We start from the raw sequence: 16,497 nt of genomic DNA on the forward strand, positions 1-16,497 counted from the left end.
GTCCGTGCTCCTAACAATTTTGACCTTAAGACCTCTTTTAAGGGTTAAGATGCTTTCTGAATTACGTTTTTCTTTAGCAGGATTTTTTCTTCTAATTGTAAGAGTAAACGCCCACATTTCTAAGAATTTTGTCACTAGGAGCTACTCTTTGCATTAAGATTTTTTATGAATACGGGTCCTGAAGTTCGCTGACGACACAACGATCATCGGCCTCATCTGGGACGGTGACGAGTCGGCCTACAGACGGGAGGTCGATCAGCTGGCTCTCTGGTGCTGTCAGATCAACCTGGAGCTTAACACGCTCAAAACTGTGGAGATGACCTTGGACCTTTCAGGAGGATATGCTACCTGTGTTTCCATTGCGTTAGCTAACCTTCAACAGCAGTTTTTCTTAAAATGACGTTACCTGTACCCACACTTTAAAAACAAATGTTTAGTCTCAACAAAAAAAATTAAGGCAACAGTTTCCATTAATCTATTTGAGTTATGACAACTTCTGTTGAAATGATATTGAACAAACAAACTATATTGAGTTAGGGGAATTAGCTTTTTCTAGTACAACTTACTTAATTGTTGATAGCTTAAAGACAAGTGTTTAATTTGAATACTCATACAATTTAGTTGCTCCAACTAGATTTTCTTCTTATTTAAAAGTCATATTTACTTAATTACCATAATCATGAATGCAGGATTTAAGCTAAAATCCAATGTAAAAATTAAGTTGTTCTGAATAGATTTTCTTTTGTTGTTTAAAAAAATAAATAAATAAAAATCTGTAAAATATTAACTCCACAAATTAAATATTTTGTACAACCATTAAATTTTTTAAAAACTACAGTAACAAAGTTCCTACCGTTCCAAGTGCTCATTAAAAAATAACTTTCAATGCCCACCAACCTTCTCAGAACCTGCAGCATTTTACAGTTGCACACAAAAAGGGATATGCATTTCTTTAAACATCATCTTTATTTTGGCAACTTGACAGAGAAGCAATCTCAATTTTGTATCCTCTTTAGTTGACATCCAAATACAAAACAGTGTAATCTGAATAATATCGGAAATTGCTCTGACACAAGTGGAATCTTTAGAAAACACTCTTCTTAAGAAATTACTTTTGCACTGGCTTTCAGTCCATCGAGGTAAAGAAAGAGCTTCTAAAAAACTTAAAAAGTTTCATAAGTAAAACAAAGCACTTTGGGATATGCTTTCACTCCAGGACTTTCATTCTCCACTCCACCACAATAGCTGTTGTCTTGTGGTCAGCTACGGGGGTGGACCGGTCACAGATGATGCCAAATTTTATCACTTGGCTTTCCAGGCTGGCCTCAAACTCTTTGTGTCCTTGTAAAGCAAATGTAAACATAGGTTACTGTGTTAGTGATGATGAATTGGAACATTACTGCTCAGAATGATACAGAATGAATATGAATATCTTCTCCAGACAACAACTCTTTTGTTTTGTAATAAACCCCATCAGAAAATACCCTGTACTGACCAAGACAGAAAAAACGAAACACCACTACTACTTTTATCTCTCTATAAAAATAAAAATTGAAATAAATGTTACTCACCATAAAATTTCCTTTAAATCAAGCTTCTTCAGTCTACATGTCCACTAACACAGTCTTACTGTCTGAATTTGTCTAAGCATGTTAAGTGTGTAGACGTGGGTAAGTGAGGGAAGTAGAAATCCTGAAGTCAAGGTGGAGAAAAATTAAGTTATCAAACCAATTTTATTAAGTTACTGGAACTTGAATTTTGTTGTAAACCCATCAACAATGAAATTTGAGTTAACATTACCAGCAAAATTAAGTTGATGTAATTACCAACATTATTATTCAAACACAACTCATAAAAATAAAGTTTGCAACTTAGAAGGTTTATCTAAATCAATAAATTAGAATTTTTATCTTGCAGCCATGCAAGCACCACCAAAGTGGTGGTGACAGGTCCCCAGAATTAGTTTTTATAGTGCAGTCATTTTCCTCACCCTTCAAAGCAGTTAGAGCATCATAATTTTACACCACACTGTTTCTTAAGTCTTATAGCAAGACATTTAAAAAAAAAAAATTGTTTATTGTTCTCATTTTATCTGTAAAAATGTGGGGGTAAAATAACCGTCACACATATGACTGCATATTTTAAATAAATCCATGAAAAAAAACAATATTTTGATACTGTTCTGTGATACTGTCCATTCGGTATCACAATAAAACCAAAAAATTCATGAGTCTTATCAATGTGCTGGAAAGTGGATTTGTGTAATATGCAAGTTGTGCATATTTAATGAGAAAACACCTAATTTGCGTATTAAAATGAATTACAAATTAAAAAAATAAAAATTGTAATTCTGTGAGCAACCAGCTTGTAAAGTTTCATTGTGATATGACTTAATTTGGGGATAAAACGCCTATTTGACTGTCTCACCTTAAGGTATCAAAAAAAAAATACTCATTAAGAATCCAATAATACAAGTGGTAACTACTTTGTTGTATTTGGTCAAGGGGAAACTAATTTGTTAATTAGATCCACCTTGACCAGTTGGTGGATTCTGCACAGCTCCACCTTCATCTCCAGCAGGGCCAGAGTGTCTAACACGCTGAATAGCTTTAGTTTTTGCTGCTAAATGAAACAAGTGGGTGACCCGGTGGGGTTCAAGAGGTTTGGGTTTCATACGTTCAAGGTTAAGTTTTAGTGACATCTAGCGGTGAGGGTTGAGAAAACAGGATTACCTTCATGATCCGCTTTCCCCGTGTTTCTGCTGGGGTCAGTGAAGAAGGAACCGCCACCAGGTTTCTTCTGCTCTTCCTGTTCGTATCACTTAATTTAGATGCAAGTTACTTTCTGACAGCGTCAGTTATTCGGTGAAGAATGTCTGCTATCTTAGACCACTCTATTTTACTCCCTAGCTAAACAACCAAGAGATCATCTCCGGGTTTCCCCAGTTCACGTCGTTGTTCTTGCAATTATTTGTGTTTCAGTGTAAAAAAAAACCTACAACAAATGTGTTTATATCTGCCCGATGAGAAAAATGGCGTCGGTTGCCCCGCAACAGACAGAAACGTTAGTAAGTGATGTTGGATTGAGTATTTGAGATTTTCTAACATTAGATATTTCTCAGGTTAGTAAATGATGTTGGATTGAGTATTTGAGATTTTTCAACATTAGCTATGTCTCAAGTTAGTGAGGGGAAGAAATTTGTCCAACGGTCGCCCTTCGTGACGTCTATAACGTCAGGATGGCCGAGCGGTCTAAGGCGCTGCGTTCAGGTCGCAGTCTCCTCTGGAGGCGTGGGTTCGAATCCCACTTCTGACATTGACTTTTCTCCTGAAAACACTTATGCCACACAACTATCATCTCAACTGACTTCAATTTCTCACTGACAATTTCACTGGTAATCATCTACACTGACATAACAATACATTTTGTGAATCTTTTCCCCACATTATTTTGTTTTGACTAGTTTTCTTGGGCCTTTTTCACAACTGATGTTTTATTAGAAACAGTTTGAAAATTTGTTATGAAAAATACAACTATGTTTATGTTGGTAAGCTGTCTGCATCAAGACAAGAGCTGAAATACAGTGCACTTTGTATTAAAATCACCTCATCCAAGCTCATATTTAGGTGGTGTGATTTGTGATCCCTCCATTCACAGAAAAAAAAAAAAACACAGCAAGAAACATCTTGTGTTGTATATTTTTTTCATAACAAGTAACACCAATTTGGGTTTATCCCTGGTTTGACAGCCATTACTGCGCCTCACATACAGTAAAGTTCCTTCCTCATTCACAGAGCACACAAGTAAAACTCTAATGTAAACAGACTCCACTTAAAACTGGTTGAATGATTGGGGATACATGAAGTGTCCAACAGCTGTGCCAGATCCAGGTCTTGAACAATCAATCCTGACTCAACAGCGCACTCCAGTGGTGGAGCAAGAACTGGAATTTCTGTAGGGGCCATTCAAGACTTCAGTTTTCCCCCACAACCCAAATAAACCTGTCCCACACCTATATCATGAGAACAAAATAAGTATTGGTGAGGATTTAATTTTGCACCTGAAAAGGCACATTGCACTAATTGTAAAAATTTCAAACTGTTACAATTACGAGTTAGTAGCTTGGTCAAAATTCACAAAGTAGACCTAATTTAAAATTAATTTAACAAAATCTTTGTATGGCTACTTCATTGTTTATTTCACCTCATTAAATAAACACTGTAGGTCTTATTGTCCAAATTCGTTTTTAAACAAAGCACTGAACAGAATGGAAAAACGTATGTACCTTATTAATGCAAAGACCCTGTACAAAGAGCAAGTAATTTGAATCATAATAAAATTATATTAACTGTAAAATTAGAAGTGTTCACTAACTCATTTCTCATGCTCCTTAGGAAAATAACAAGGTGCCGCTGATGTAACAAATCTTCAAAAAAAGTCACTCAAACCAAGTCTAAAAAACAAAATAAATCAGTTTCACCATAACTAAATACAAGTATGTTTATAAAGTAACAAAGTAAGGTAGCACTACTAATTTTAAGTGTAATAAATCACTTTTATGTGACTGTGGTTCTGGAGCACCTCTCACACTCAAAGTACTGAGACTGAAACGTTTAGCCAAAACATCCAAGAAGCAGCATCTCACTTGGATTAATCCAAAGGTGGGTAATAAGGAACCGCTGCTGGGCCTCGGCACTCATTTTAGAGACAATATAGAACCAGGCTGCCTTCACATCAGAAAACCTGCAACAAAAGAGAACACGGTAGGTGAAGGTGAAGACCTGGAGAAAGGAAGTGTTACCAACATGTATGTATGTTGTCTATGGTTGTCTGTATAAGATACAAGTTATTGTGTAACAGTCTCATTTTTTCTTTTTGTTGTGTATGTTAAAAAAAATTAATGCAATGCTTTTCAGTAACCATTTGATGGCCGCACTAGCCGCCAAACACAGAGACAAGAGCACATGGTCGTAACTATTTTAGCACATTATACACAAAACAAAATAATTGGACACAGATTTTAGTTTCATAAACAGTTTTATTAGCCATTTAGGTGCACACGTTAAATGTCTTTGTCAATTAAATTGCTAAAACTAGCAGTTTAATTAGCGATTTAATTGGGGGCCTCTGGTTGGTCTGCAAAAGGACTTCCAGCTGAATCAGATCAGTTCAAATAGTAAGGACGGACTGCATCATGTCTCCCCTGCATCATAAGTTTTATTTTTTCTTTGACATCATTTTATTGTTTACCCTTAATTAATATTTGGTAGCATTGTCTTGACATGTTTTGTAGTTAGCTTCTATATTATGTCTTCGTCTATTCCCCTTTGTGTCAGAATGGCCTGATCAGTCACTATATAAAGTCTCAGTCTCGTTAGGTTCATTTAGTTCTGTTGTTCAGTTTGTTAAATTAATGTAGCCCGAATAATGTTCTGACTACTTGACGTCATTTATGGGCCCAGAACTGTATTGTATATTTTGTAAATCAGTTGTTTTGCTTATTTTTGGTAGCTTTTTTTGGAAACTTTATTTCTGACTCCTCATGCCTGTCAGTTGACAAACCACCTCTTTTATGTTGGATGTCTTCCCATCAGCACGTGAATGTACCACCCTGGTATGAATGTACGTTAACAAAAAGTAAAAATTAACAACTAAATATTCAGTATGAAAGCCAATTCTAAATTTTTAAACTAATGAAAGCCAGTGGTTAGTAAACAGTGGCAGCAAACTGCAGTAATCAAAATAGTAGGGCTGAAATGATTTATCGAGTAATTCGAATAATTTTCTTCGTTTAATCCATGTAACTACATAGTGCACTGTTTTACACGGACAATTATTACTGTCGCACATCGCGTTTACACTTCGAGTAAAGAAATTATGATGGTGCTGTTTGCAAAGTAGAGGAAGAGAGAGAAAATAATGAGGGATGAAGAACAGAATGGCCAGAAAAACACACAAAGTGTGCGAAGTATGAGATGATTTCAAGCTACAAGAAAAACCAATTCTGTACCAACTTCACTGCCGTTTAATGGAAAATCTGTATTAACTTGAAGCCCGAGAAAATTATTTACGAAGCTACATCAATTTAATAAAACATTTTATTATAATACATTCATATTCAACACACTATAGCTTGGGGAGTGTTTGTACTTAGATAAGATAAAATGAATCAAGGACGTTTTAACACTATTTGAGGAAATATTCAATGCTGTCCCCTAGAAGATTTTGAGCACTAAACGCTTAATTTCCTGCATTCCAGAGACATTTTCTGCACCAATTTCTGGTAGAATTGTCTTTATTTAAATAAAGTGATTCAGTTTTTTTTTTTAGCTTAAACTTTTTTGAACAATGCACATTTGTTTCTTTTATCTTTAAATTGCATTGCATGTTTTCTTATTGTGCAAATAAACCTTTCTCAAAGTATTTACATTAGTTTTTTTTTTTTACAGTTCTTGTTGCAAGCCATTTTCCAGAACACATTTAACAAATGCTTTAAAAAAAAAAGTGGGAGACATGTCCCCAGTATAAATGACACCTATAAAATGAATACAATATTTGTGCATTAAGAACTCTTAAGGGGTGAAATCAAAAATACAAACAAACTGTGTGGTATGAGCTGTTGCAATTAGTTACAACTTGGCTAGATAAGGTAAAGTACATATAATATAATATGCAAATTGCTTCAGTGATTATTCATCCTGTTCTGTTTTTCTAAAGCACCTAAAGGCTGCTTGAAATAGTATTATAAAGTATTGGCTTGAAAGCAGCGGGGATAAGGAGTTGGGCTCCGGTTTGTTTTTCCCTCGTTCCCGTGATCGGCGCATCTGGGTGATGTAAGTTTAATGTGCGTTAGTTTGATGTTTCCATTCACATAACGTTAGCCGTTACAAAGCCGTTAGCGGCACAACGCCGACACACAGACACGGTCCTCATCTCATACACCCCTGTCTCTTCGTTGCTGTAACATTCACTTACCAGTAACCTTCAGCAGGTCTTCCAGCTCTGCTGTTCCATTAGCGCTCGCCACAGCGTGATTGGCTCGCAAGCCGATCATCTTGTTGTGCTAACCTCAGCGCCACTGCCCTCAGCCTCGCCCGCCAACTTGTTCATATCTCTGGCTTTCTGAATTTCAGACACTCCATTCTGAGTCGTCGAGCTAACGTTAGTAGCACGTCAGAGACGTTTTCTTTTCTTTTATAACAACTGACTGATTTGCGCAGAGTTTGGATGCCAGAACTCTTGCACCGCGAACACTTCACAGTTCAGAGTGTAAGGCTAAACACTGACGTAAACAGTAACCTGTACGGCCGTATAACATCAGTCACACCAAATGGAGTATATTATGAAGTCTCACACACAAAGTATTCATTTATGACGTTCCGGCATTAATTAAATCCTATGAAAGGACAAGAAAAAAAATTAAGACCTTGGAAAACAAAATTTAAGGCCTTATTTTTAGACTATGAAATTTAAGACTTTTTTAAAATACTTTTTAAGACCCCGCGGCTACCCTGGTTACAGTCTGTCCACCATAAAACGAAACTTACAGCCTACAGCAACAGCATGACGGAAATGTTCAGCATCTGATCAGAAAGCACCCGGTCTTGTCCACGGAGCAGACCCCAAACAAGGTAACAGCAACTTATTAACATCTTACATAAAATCATGATTGATTGTTGAGCTGAAGGCTAGCAAAAGCTAAGCCGCAATGCTCAGCTGAAAATGTATAAATGTGCGTTTGTTGTTGTTCTTCACGCCTGGCTGGAATGTGTGTTTGGGTTGTAACGTCACAGTCTTCCCGGTACTGCAGGGGGGCTCCAAGCAATAGTATTTATTATACGATTCCTTGATGAAACGATGAAATAATCTGTAGTATACTCGATTACTAGTATTTCGTTAGCTGCGTCCCTACAAAATCCACTTTCACCTGATGGCAATACACAATATAGTAAAAGAGTAAATGTTCTGTTGTTGGTGTTCTCTTCTTACATTGACCAGATTGTGGCACAACGCTGAGTGGCATCTTCCCCTTTGCTTCATCAGTAGACTCAACAGTAAGATCTGACTTCCCGTAAGAGCCTTCATCTTCCTGGCCACACTCTTCCTCACTGTCATGGCTATGAGGAGCTGCATTACAAAGTTTCTGCTGCTGGAACCTGAATGCATCAGAAATACATGTACAAACAATACAAACCATGTATTTAGCTTGAAAAGTTTTGAAACATTTTCCTTCCTGCCCATTGTGACTTTTGATGATTTTCCTTAGTTTTAACTACATTTCAATCAGATTTTCTTATTCAAAATTATACATTTCCAGATTTTTTAAAACAATTACAACTAATGAATTCAATCTACACTGCTTCACTTGTCTAGAAGTAGTGAATAGAATAGTATAGAATTTAAATTGTAAAGATCTGAAGGCCCGGCTAAAAGTTGCTTCAACAAAACCGTATTCAAGAGATAAATTCAAAGTGACAGGAGCATACCTCAGTTCTAGCACAATGTCTATGTACTTGGCATGTCCAGCATCCACCAGCTTCTCTGCAACATGGACGCCATCAGCCAGAATGTCCACCTTCCAGTGTGTGTTTGACACAAACTCTCTGAAGAAGATCTCAAGGTTCTTTTGGTACAAACACTGCTGGAAGAAGAACGCTGCTTCATCGGTCCACTGTCCATCCACTCCGACTGGCTTCACCCCTCTCAGGATGCAGGGGTATGTCACTTTTGGGAGGTTCATTATCTCCTCTGGAAGCCTCTTCAGCTTAGAGCAGTCTTCGTATGGCATATATTCATAAAGGCCATAATCCACAAGGTTTAGGACCGCTGTGGTGTCGGCGTGTACGATTTCGGCCCTGCACCACTTGTTCTGCGTGTCTGATTTCAACAGGCAGCAGGTACCAGGGACGAGGTGGGCTTCAGGAAGAGGAGACATCGTCCCAGGGAGGTCGTCCATCATCATTGACACCCTGTTCATGACGAGATGCAAGTCCTCCAGAACAACGCAAAACTCAACGGGAGTCGTCACTGCAGAAGCAAAGCCAGAATATGCTTTGTCTATATCAATAGGAGCAACAAGAAGTTGCTGAGGAGGGCTTGTTTCCAAGTTGAATATTCCGTCTGCTTTCTCATTTCGGGTTTCAGCAGGTGACGACATCAACTCTTCATTCTGTTGCAGTGAAGTTGTGATTTGACGAATGAGGAATAGTCCATTTATGACTATTTCAACCATCCAAAGTTGATCAGCTTCTGAATAACACACAAACACCAGCTTGACTTCTTTGCCTATCATTGGTTTGAGAGTTTCATGCCACAATTTGTATGCACCCTCTACCTCACTGAACCCAAGGCAGTTCATCTTACACAAAACGGCAAGGCTGGGGATTTTTGTCAGGTCTCTACACTGTCGTCGGATTGAGCCACTTGGAATTTCTTCTGTAATTCCATGATCCACAAACAGGACCTGGCACTTTCCCCGGCCTACATGTTGAACAACTGCCCTGTGCCACTGCTTGTCCTTGTGTAGCTGAACTAAGCACTTGAGGCCTTGTTTGACATCCTCTTCAGCCACCATCTCGCATTTGTATAGGTCAGCTATGCGACTTTCCAATGCAACAAGTAGGTCACTTGTCTTATTTAGTCTGATGTAAAAATAGCTGTTACTCAGGACCGACAGAACTGTGCCATTCTCCGTGTCTCCAGCTTGAATAGTCGGAGGTTTGACTGCATCTGCACAATCACGCTTCGCTTTGACAGAGGATTTAACTAGTTTCCTTTGATTCTTCTTAGAATTAACCATGTTTCTTATGGGTGTTCTTCTATGGCGCAAGCAGGTTACTACCTTCAGTTTGGGTGACCGTGTGGCAGCTGGTTGTTTCAGCAAGTTTTCACGATCAAAAGTAGGAATATTCTTTTCAGATTTAGTGATTTCATTCTCACTCAGTCCTTTTCTCACGTCGTTCTGTTCACAGGGTCTCACTTTCTCTTCTATTACAGGTGAACTTGCAGGAGCCTCCTCTTCCTTTTCAGTTTCAGTGCTACTCTCAACAGCTGCTTCAACTGCTGCTGGAAGACCAACGGTTCCATCAAGAATCTCAACCTTAACTACCCATTGATTTCCACATGGACGGACAAAATCAACCATGAGAGGCTTCTCCATTACAGCATCCGTGAATGAAGCATCATTTTTGTATGTCCTTGGGTCAAGCAGTGAGCAGGATACGCAAAATCTTGGCTGAGGGAGATATTCCTTTGGTATGGAGTAGATCTTCTCCTTCTTCACAACTGTTGAGTTGCCATAGTCCACAAACTCAACTTTGAAACAGGAACTTCCTTCATAGTCCTTCACAGCAGAACGATAAAGACCGCCATCTTCCTCATATTCTGCCAGAACAAGGTCATCGATTCTCAAAGATGTGGCGGTCTTCAAAGAATCTCTCAACGTACTTGAGTTGAGATCTTCACCCATTTTTAAGATGGCAGGTTCATCCTCTGACAGCTGAAGGAAAAAACTTAAGACTGAGTCGATGTGTGAGACAAAACACAATGCCCTGAAACCTGCGCTCACTTTCACGTCAGGCAAACACGAAAGCTGAGGAACATCCGTTTCCTTTGTATATTGTGGTTGTTCGGACTTTGTTTTTGTATCACGGCAGTCTCTTTGTTGTTTAACTGGAGAGCTTTTCTGAAACTTTAGAGGGACACAGCTCTTTGTATTGTCATCATTTTGTTGTTTCACTTTTGTGTTCTTGTTGTGGGCTTTCCCACTTTCCCAGTTTTTTGTGTAGTCTTTCTTTTTGCAGGGTGCTCTCCCAACCGTAGTGCCTCTGTGGGCATTCAATGTGGGAGAAATTGAAGACCGCCTTTTATGTTGATGACTCATGCACTTGAGTGAAGCCTTTGGGTTTCTTCTTTGGGAAGTTTTGCATTTTGTCTTTGTGCTACTAATGTCAAAGCTCACAACTGTCTTTGGTTTAGGTGAAAGACTGAGAATGAGCTCCTTTACCTTCTCATTGATGTTAACATCTCCATCAAACAGTTCAACACTAAATGAACCATCTTCGGTCTTTTCAACTATGATGGCTCTCACTTGCTTGTTGAGGATTGTGCCATCAAGCCATTCATTGACATCTGCATAGAGATCCTCCTTGGACACTGAAGCAAGACTGCACCTCACAGCCTGCATGGGTGTGTACAACAAATCAGAGTCTCTAGGGATAAACATGACCTGGGTTTTCTCCGATATGTTTACGTTTCCAAAATCCACAAAAAACACACCAAGATGCAGAGGTGACTCAACAGGATGTGCCAAGCCTCTGTACCATTTGCCATCAAAGTATTTTGCCAGGCACAGCTTCCTCAAAACAGCTCTTGTACTGGCTTTCATCATTTTCTCACTCTCCTCTGAGATTTTCTTTTCAAGTTCTTCTATGATTTCACTGTTTCTCTCAAGCTGGCAGTAGACCTCCCACTGACTGCTAACATGAGTAATAAATACTTGTTCTTCCTTTCCAGGACTTAGATCATATGACGAGTAAACAAAAGACTCAGGAAACATCATTGACAGTTGCTTTGTTGAGAATGTCACTTCTCTTGCCAGGCCCTTTTCCAAGAGCAAATCTGTTATGCTCTGTTGGGTTTGGGTTTTGTAGAGGTCCACAACATTGCACAGGCCTTTGTTTTTCACATTCCACTGGGAGACAACTTTACATCTCAGACCACCTGTGTTGCAGAGGACAAAATCTTTCAGCAAGTTGCACACCTCCGGACTCCATTTCCCACAGTTCTTGGGGTCAGCAGGCTCAATCAGGTTGTAAAGGCTGCACCTGAAAGCCTGTCCTTCCAAATAAACATATTCTGGCATTACTGCCTGAAGATTGTGCTCCTTTATTTGGATGGTATAGCCATAGTCAACCAACATCACTCTGGCAAGACTTTTCTGTTTTTCTATGATGACGCCCCTGTACCATCTGCCATCTTGAGGTGACTTGGCGACACAACATGAATCCCCAGACTGGTGGGGGACAGTATGAGTCGAGTAATATTGCTGAACTTCAGCCATCAGTTCCTCCAAAGCTGGAACTTTATCTAGAGGCTGGCACCAGAACTCTGATGGAGAGCTGATGTAAGAGCAACACACAGCAAACTCGCACCCAGGCTTGATGCTTAATTCTTTGAAGATAACAGGGGGTTGGGCCTTGTTTATTTCTTTTTTGCACATTTTCTCTTCCTCCAATTGCTCTGCATTCCCATTGATGTCTGATGTCAAACTATATCTTGGGCACCTTGTTGTTTCTGACACATCTTTGTTATTTTGCACCACAGGCTGTATGGGAATGTTGTTCCAGTAGTCAGCTTGTTTGGAAGAGATCAGGAGCTTGGAGATACTTTGATTGTTGTCACTTCCGATCTCATAGAGATCAACAACAAATTTGTTTTTTCTCATCTGGACAACATTGACAAGTAGGGCTTTGTTTGACACGGCTCTTTTGAAAAAGTCAGAGGCATTACTGGTCCACACTTCATCCAATGGAAACACATTAACAAGAGTACAACAGAATGCAAATGCTGATTTGCTGGCAAATGTCTCGGGTATCTTCTTGATTAACATGTATGGCACTTTCTCAATGTTTCCAAAATCGATAAAAAAAACTTCCGCTCCATGTACAAGAGTGTCTGTCACTACACCCCTGTAGAAATGCATGTCTTCCTCATAAACTGCACAGCACATCGTCCCAAGCTCAGGATTCAACAGTACGTCTTCATCCAGCTTCACTTGACTGAAGTGATCTGCCATTTTTGTCATCATTTCTTCAAACTCATCATTGCGTTTTTGTGTTCTGATCCAGAAATGGTTTGGATTCTGGACATGCTCAACATAGCCCACAAAGACAGAGTCTACCGTCACCTCTTCTGCTTCCACTGTTTTACCCAATTCTTCGCCCATGATTGTCTCGTAGTTTAAATACCCACACTGAGGTGACACTTGTTCTGTCTCAACCTTTGTTCTTGGATGCTCTAGAATGGGCTCCGGTGCCTTCACATGGTTATCTTCAGCACCTATTACTGTGATAGAGTACAGATGCTGTCCTTCGTCAAAACTTCTGATCTCTACATCTAACAATCTTCCAAGCAAGCCTGCCTTGAGAAAACTCAACTGCTGGGTTTTGACCGACTCATCTTGATCATTCAGGGAAGACAGCGAGCATGGAAATGCCATGATGGGTGGTGAATAGAAATCAGGTGTCAACCTGTGGACATTGTCAACTTTGACAGATTCAAAGAATCCGTAGTCAATGAACAGAACTCTAACATGAGAGTTGACTGGGAGAAACTGCACAAAGCCTCTATGCCATTTCCCATCTTTGCCTTTAACTGCACACAGCAAACCCAGGTTTTCTGGAGTCTCCTGATTGTGTTCTTTGGTTCTGTGCTCACAAACTGCAGCCAGCTTCTGTGACATTTCCCAAAGATCTGTGTCCATACTGGTCCTCTGACAGTAAAACAGCCCAGGTTTGACAGCAGCCGTCACACGCACTTTAACACGTGTCCCACAACTCAATCTAGGCCCACAGAAGGACAGAATGTCTTCGTATCCCTGCAAACCAGGCGGACTGAAGCTAAATTCTTGTCCCCTCGGCTTTTCTATGAGTAAGTCAGGTACTGGCTCTAAGTTTTGTTTGAGCGGCACCTCTGTGAGCATCTCAACCAAGAGGAGGAAAGTATCTGTGTCCACATGTCTCCCAAACCCATGTCTAACAAGGTCGATGTTGATGTCAGAGGCTTCTAATAAGAGCACTTTGTGGGGCAGGAAAGCTTGGATGTAACCTGTGACATTTCTTCCGATCAGGTTTGAGAAGTACCCCTCCACTACAGAATGAGAACAATCTTGAAGCAGCAGTACATTCGCAAGAAAGCCGCAAACTATCTTGGGAGGCAGGATGAACAGCTCGTTTGAACAGGAAGATATGTGGCTGATGTCGACACTCAAGACATTACCGTGATCTATGAGGTAAACATCAAACAAGTCCTCTTTTCGGTTTTGAACTCTTCCCCTGTACCAGCGAGCTGAAGTCAAATCTTCTACAAGGCAAAACTCTCCGACATCGACTACAGCTTTAGTCTTAGGTATGTTCTGTATTTCTCCTTGCAAGATGGTATAATCAAGTTCACATATGGTATGGTACTGTCCCTGAAAGTGTATCAGAGTTGCTTCTGGGTTCCAGTCCAGGTGAGTTAACCTGAGGTCCACTGGCCAAAGGGCGTATGGTACAGATGGACCAGAATTCAGAGACCTGAAAATTTATGTGACTTATATTATAAGATTCAAAAACTGTTAATTATTTGGTGAGTTTATGACTTCATTCACTAAAGTACCAAAGGCTGTCATTGCATGCCATTGCCAGAGACTAGTAGGTAAAGCAAAAGGAAATCCATACTCCCCCATTTACCAGTCCCTCTATAATTAACTACAGCTGCAATGATTAAGTTGTCAACCATTAAATTAATCCCCAATTATTGATAACCGATTTGAATAGTTTACGCTATAGTGAGTAGTACATTGAGATTTTAAACCCTCATGAATCAACTATGATCATTTTGCTTTATCACTAGGCACAATTATTACCTTATTAATAATTACCTAAAGCATTATTGTGGAAGTTTTGTTAAATAGTGTCGCTTTCATCCAGCTTGTCTAATTAAATATTTCACATAAAAATGCTTGGATGGAAACATGGCTTTGGGATTCCCCGTTGCATTACAAATTTTAGAAAAGGGAATCAAGCATCCTTCTACATTATTTAACAGTTTTGAACCGCTTCTTCATTATATTAGGTCGGCCTACACAACGCTTTTAGAAATAAATATTGAAATAAATCTTAGTAAATTTAGCTGTCAACTTCTAAACCTGTCACTGAAAAAAAAAAAAAAAATCTGATGCATTACAGTATAAATAAGAACATATCAGCATCACTTCACTTTGCCAGTTTGTTTTACTTACTTTTGATGTTCGGAGCTCAACACTGACTGCATGGCAGCAGCATCAGTAGTGGTCCTCTCCTAAACAAAATCTAAATAATAAAATATGTAGATAATTAACTGCACTTTAATATAATAGAAAATAAAAAAGACAAGAACAAAACCAGCACTGCTGTTTACAGCATGTAATTAAGCATTTTACACATTTTGTATTTTAAGGCACATGCATAAATAAACTAAGGTCAAATATTAACCAGGATTAGGTCTTATAGAAGTCCACCATAAAGAAGAGCACATCTGGTCAAAGATAACATTGGTGCTTTGTTTATCAGATTTTATTTTGGCTATCTTTAGCATCTAACAAATCTGTTGTGGATCTGGCAGTTAACTTTAGTAGATTAGATTAGATTGTAGTCATCCAATTATCCATTAACAATAATACATATCCAAAGCATTAAAGGAAGTTCTGTTTTATGTATCTTGGTAGATGGGCTGAGTTTAAATGCCATGAAATTTAAAAACACAAATGTACAGCTAGCTTAGATCTGCGAGTTGATGATTTTAGCAACCTACCGTTAGCTGCCGTAGCTTTCTGCAACTTAAACCGCATAATGCTGAACCAAAAATCTCATTTCAAATGTAGAAATTTGGCAAACTTTCGTTTCCCTTAACCAGCATTGGTACAAGAACGTGTCCGGACTAAACAAACGTGACTCTGCCGACTTTCTCATGGCGGTTCAAGTTCACATTCAGCGGCAGTAAAACTAGCAAAGAGGTAACGTCGTTAAATATGCTAACACTAAACGATGCTAAAGCTAACTTCACATTTCGGCCTAAATGGCAGCGTCCATCACGGTCGATTCTATCTGAATTTACCCTCAGAGACTGGAAAGTTGGTGTTAGTAAGTTGGTGACATACTTTTGACTAAAGTTCCGTTAGTGTTTCCTACCTTTTGTGTCGCTTCATGTGTGCAACCTGTCAAGTTACTCAGGATGCTGCTAGTAACACGTGTCTGATCTCACTTCCGCGTTCTCCCCTCCGGTTCTCCTCCAGGACCTCTAAGGTTAAGACACTATCTGGGTTTATTAGCAACTGGAGGTTAAATCTCAATGATGTGAATATCGGCAGTCTACTTGGAAATGATCTACAATAGAAACATGATCATTTCCAGCCCATTTCCAATTTATTCCTTTTAAGGCTTAAGCTAAATTTACAATTGAGTTAACTTGACTTTGTTTTATGTAGAGCTAGACACAGATGTGGATAAAGTATTCAGATTCTTTACAAGAGTAAAAGTACTAATTACTCAATGTAAAAATTCTCTTTTACAACTAAAAGTACTGCATTGGAAATGTAACTTAAGTAATAAAAGTATGGACGAAGGCTATTATTATTACTCATTCATTAATATAAAAGCAGGATTTTACTGTTGTAGTTTGTTGAGGAACTATTTTGTATCAGACTGCAATTTTCATTATGGATTAATCCTCTGATTATATTTTTCTTAATCGATTTTA

The 16,497-nt window shown here is 38.9% G+C and overlaps 1 protein-coding gene and 1 non-coding gene across 5 annotated transcripts; one reads left to right on the plus strand and one right to left on the minus strand.

Annotated features, from left to right (window-relative positions):
* Positions 1–947: 947 nt before the first annotated feature.
* tdrd15 (tudor domain containing 15) lies at positions 948–16,028 on the minus strand. 4 transcript variants are annotated; one of them, XM_046060379.1, is made up of 8 exons: positions 15,930–16,028; positions 15,002–15,071; positions 8,487–14,294; positions 7,990–8,156; positions 4,646–4,743; positions 2,733–3,952; positions 1,572–1,692; positions 948–1,341 (listed from the first exon to the last, which is right to left on the minus strand). In XM_046060379.1, the coding sequence occupies exons 2-5, from the start codon at positions 15,031–15,033 to the stop codon at positions 4,730–4,732; spliced, it is 6,021 nt and encodes a 2,006-aa protein (XP_045916335.1). In that variant the 5' UTR covers positions 15,034–15,071; positions 15,930–16,028; the 3' UTR covers positions 948–1,341; positions 1,572–1,692; positions 2,733–3,952; positions 4,646–4,729. The 4 variants fall into 4 exon arrangements, with proteins under 4 accessions (XP_045916335.1, XP_045916334.1, XP_045916332.1 ...); XM_046060378.1 differs by having other exon boundaries at positions 2,733–4,012; XM_046060376.1 differs by having other exon boundaries at positions 2,733–4,743.
* On the plus strand, positions 3,233–3,315 carry trnal-cag. The gene has a single exon. It is a non-coding gene; the product is annotated as a tRNA-Leu (tRNA).
* Positions 16,029–16,497: the final 469 nt, after the last annotated feature.

The sequence above is a fragment of the Micropterus dolomieu genome, linkage group LG10 (assembly GCF_021292245.1).
Source record: "Micropterus dolomieu isolate WLL.071019.BEF.003 ecotype Adirondacks linkage group LG10, ASM2129224v1, whole genome shotgun sequence".
Taxonomy (NCBI): Eukaryota; Metazoa; Chordata; class Actinopteri; order Centrarchiformes; family Centrarchidae; genus Micropterus; species Micropterus dolomieu.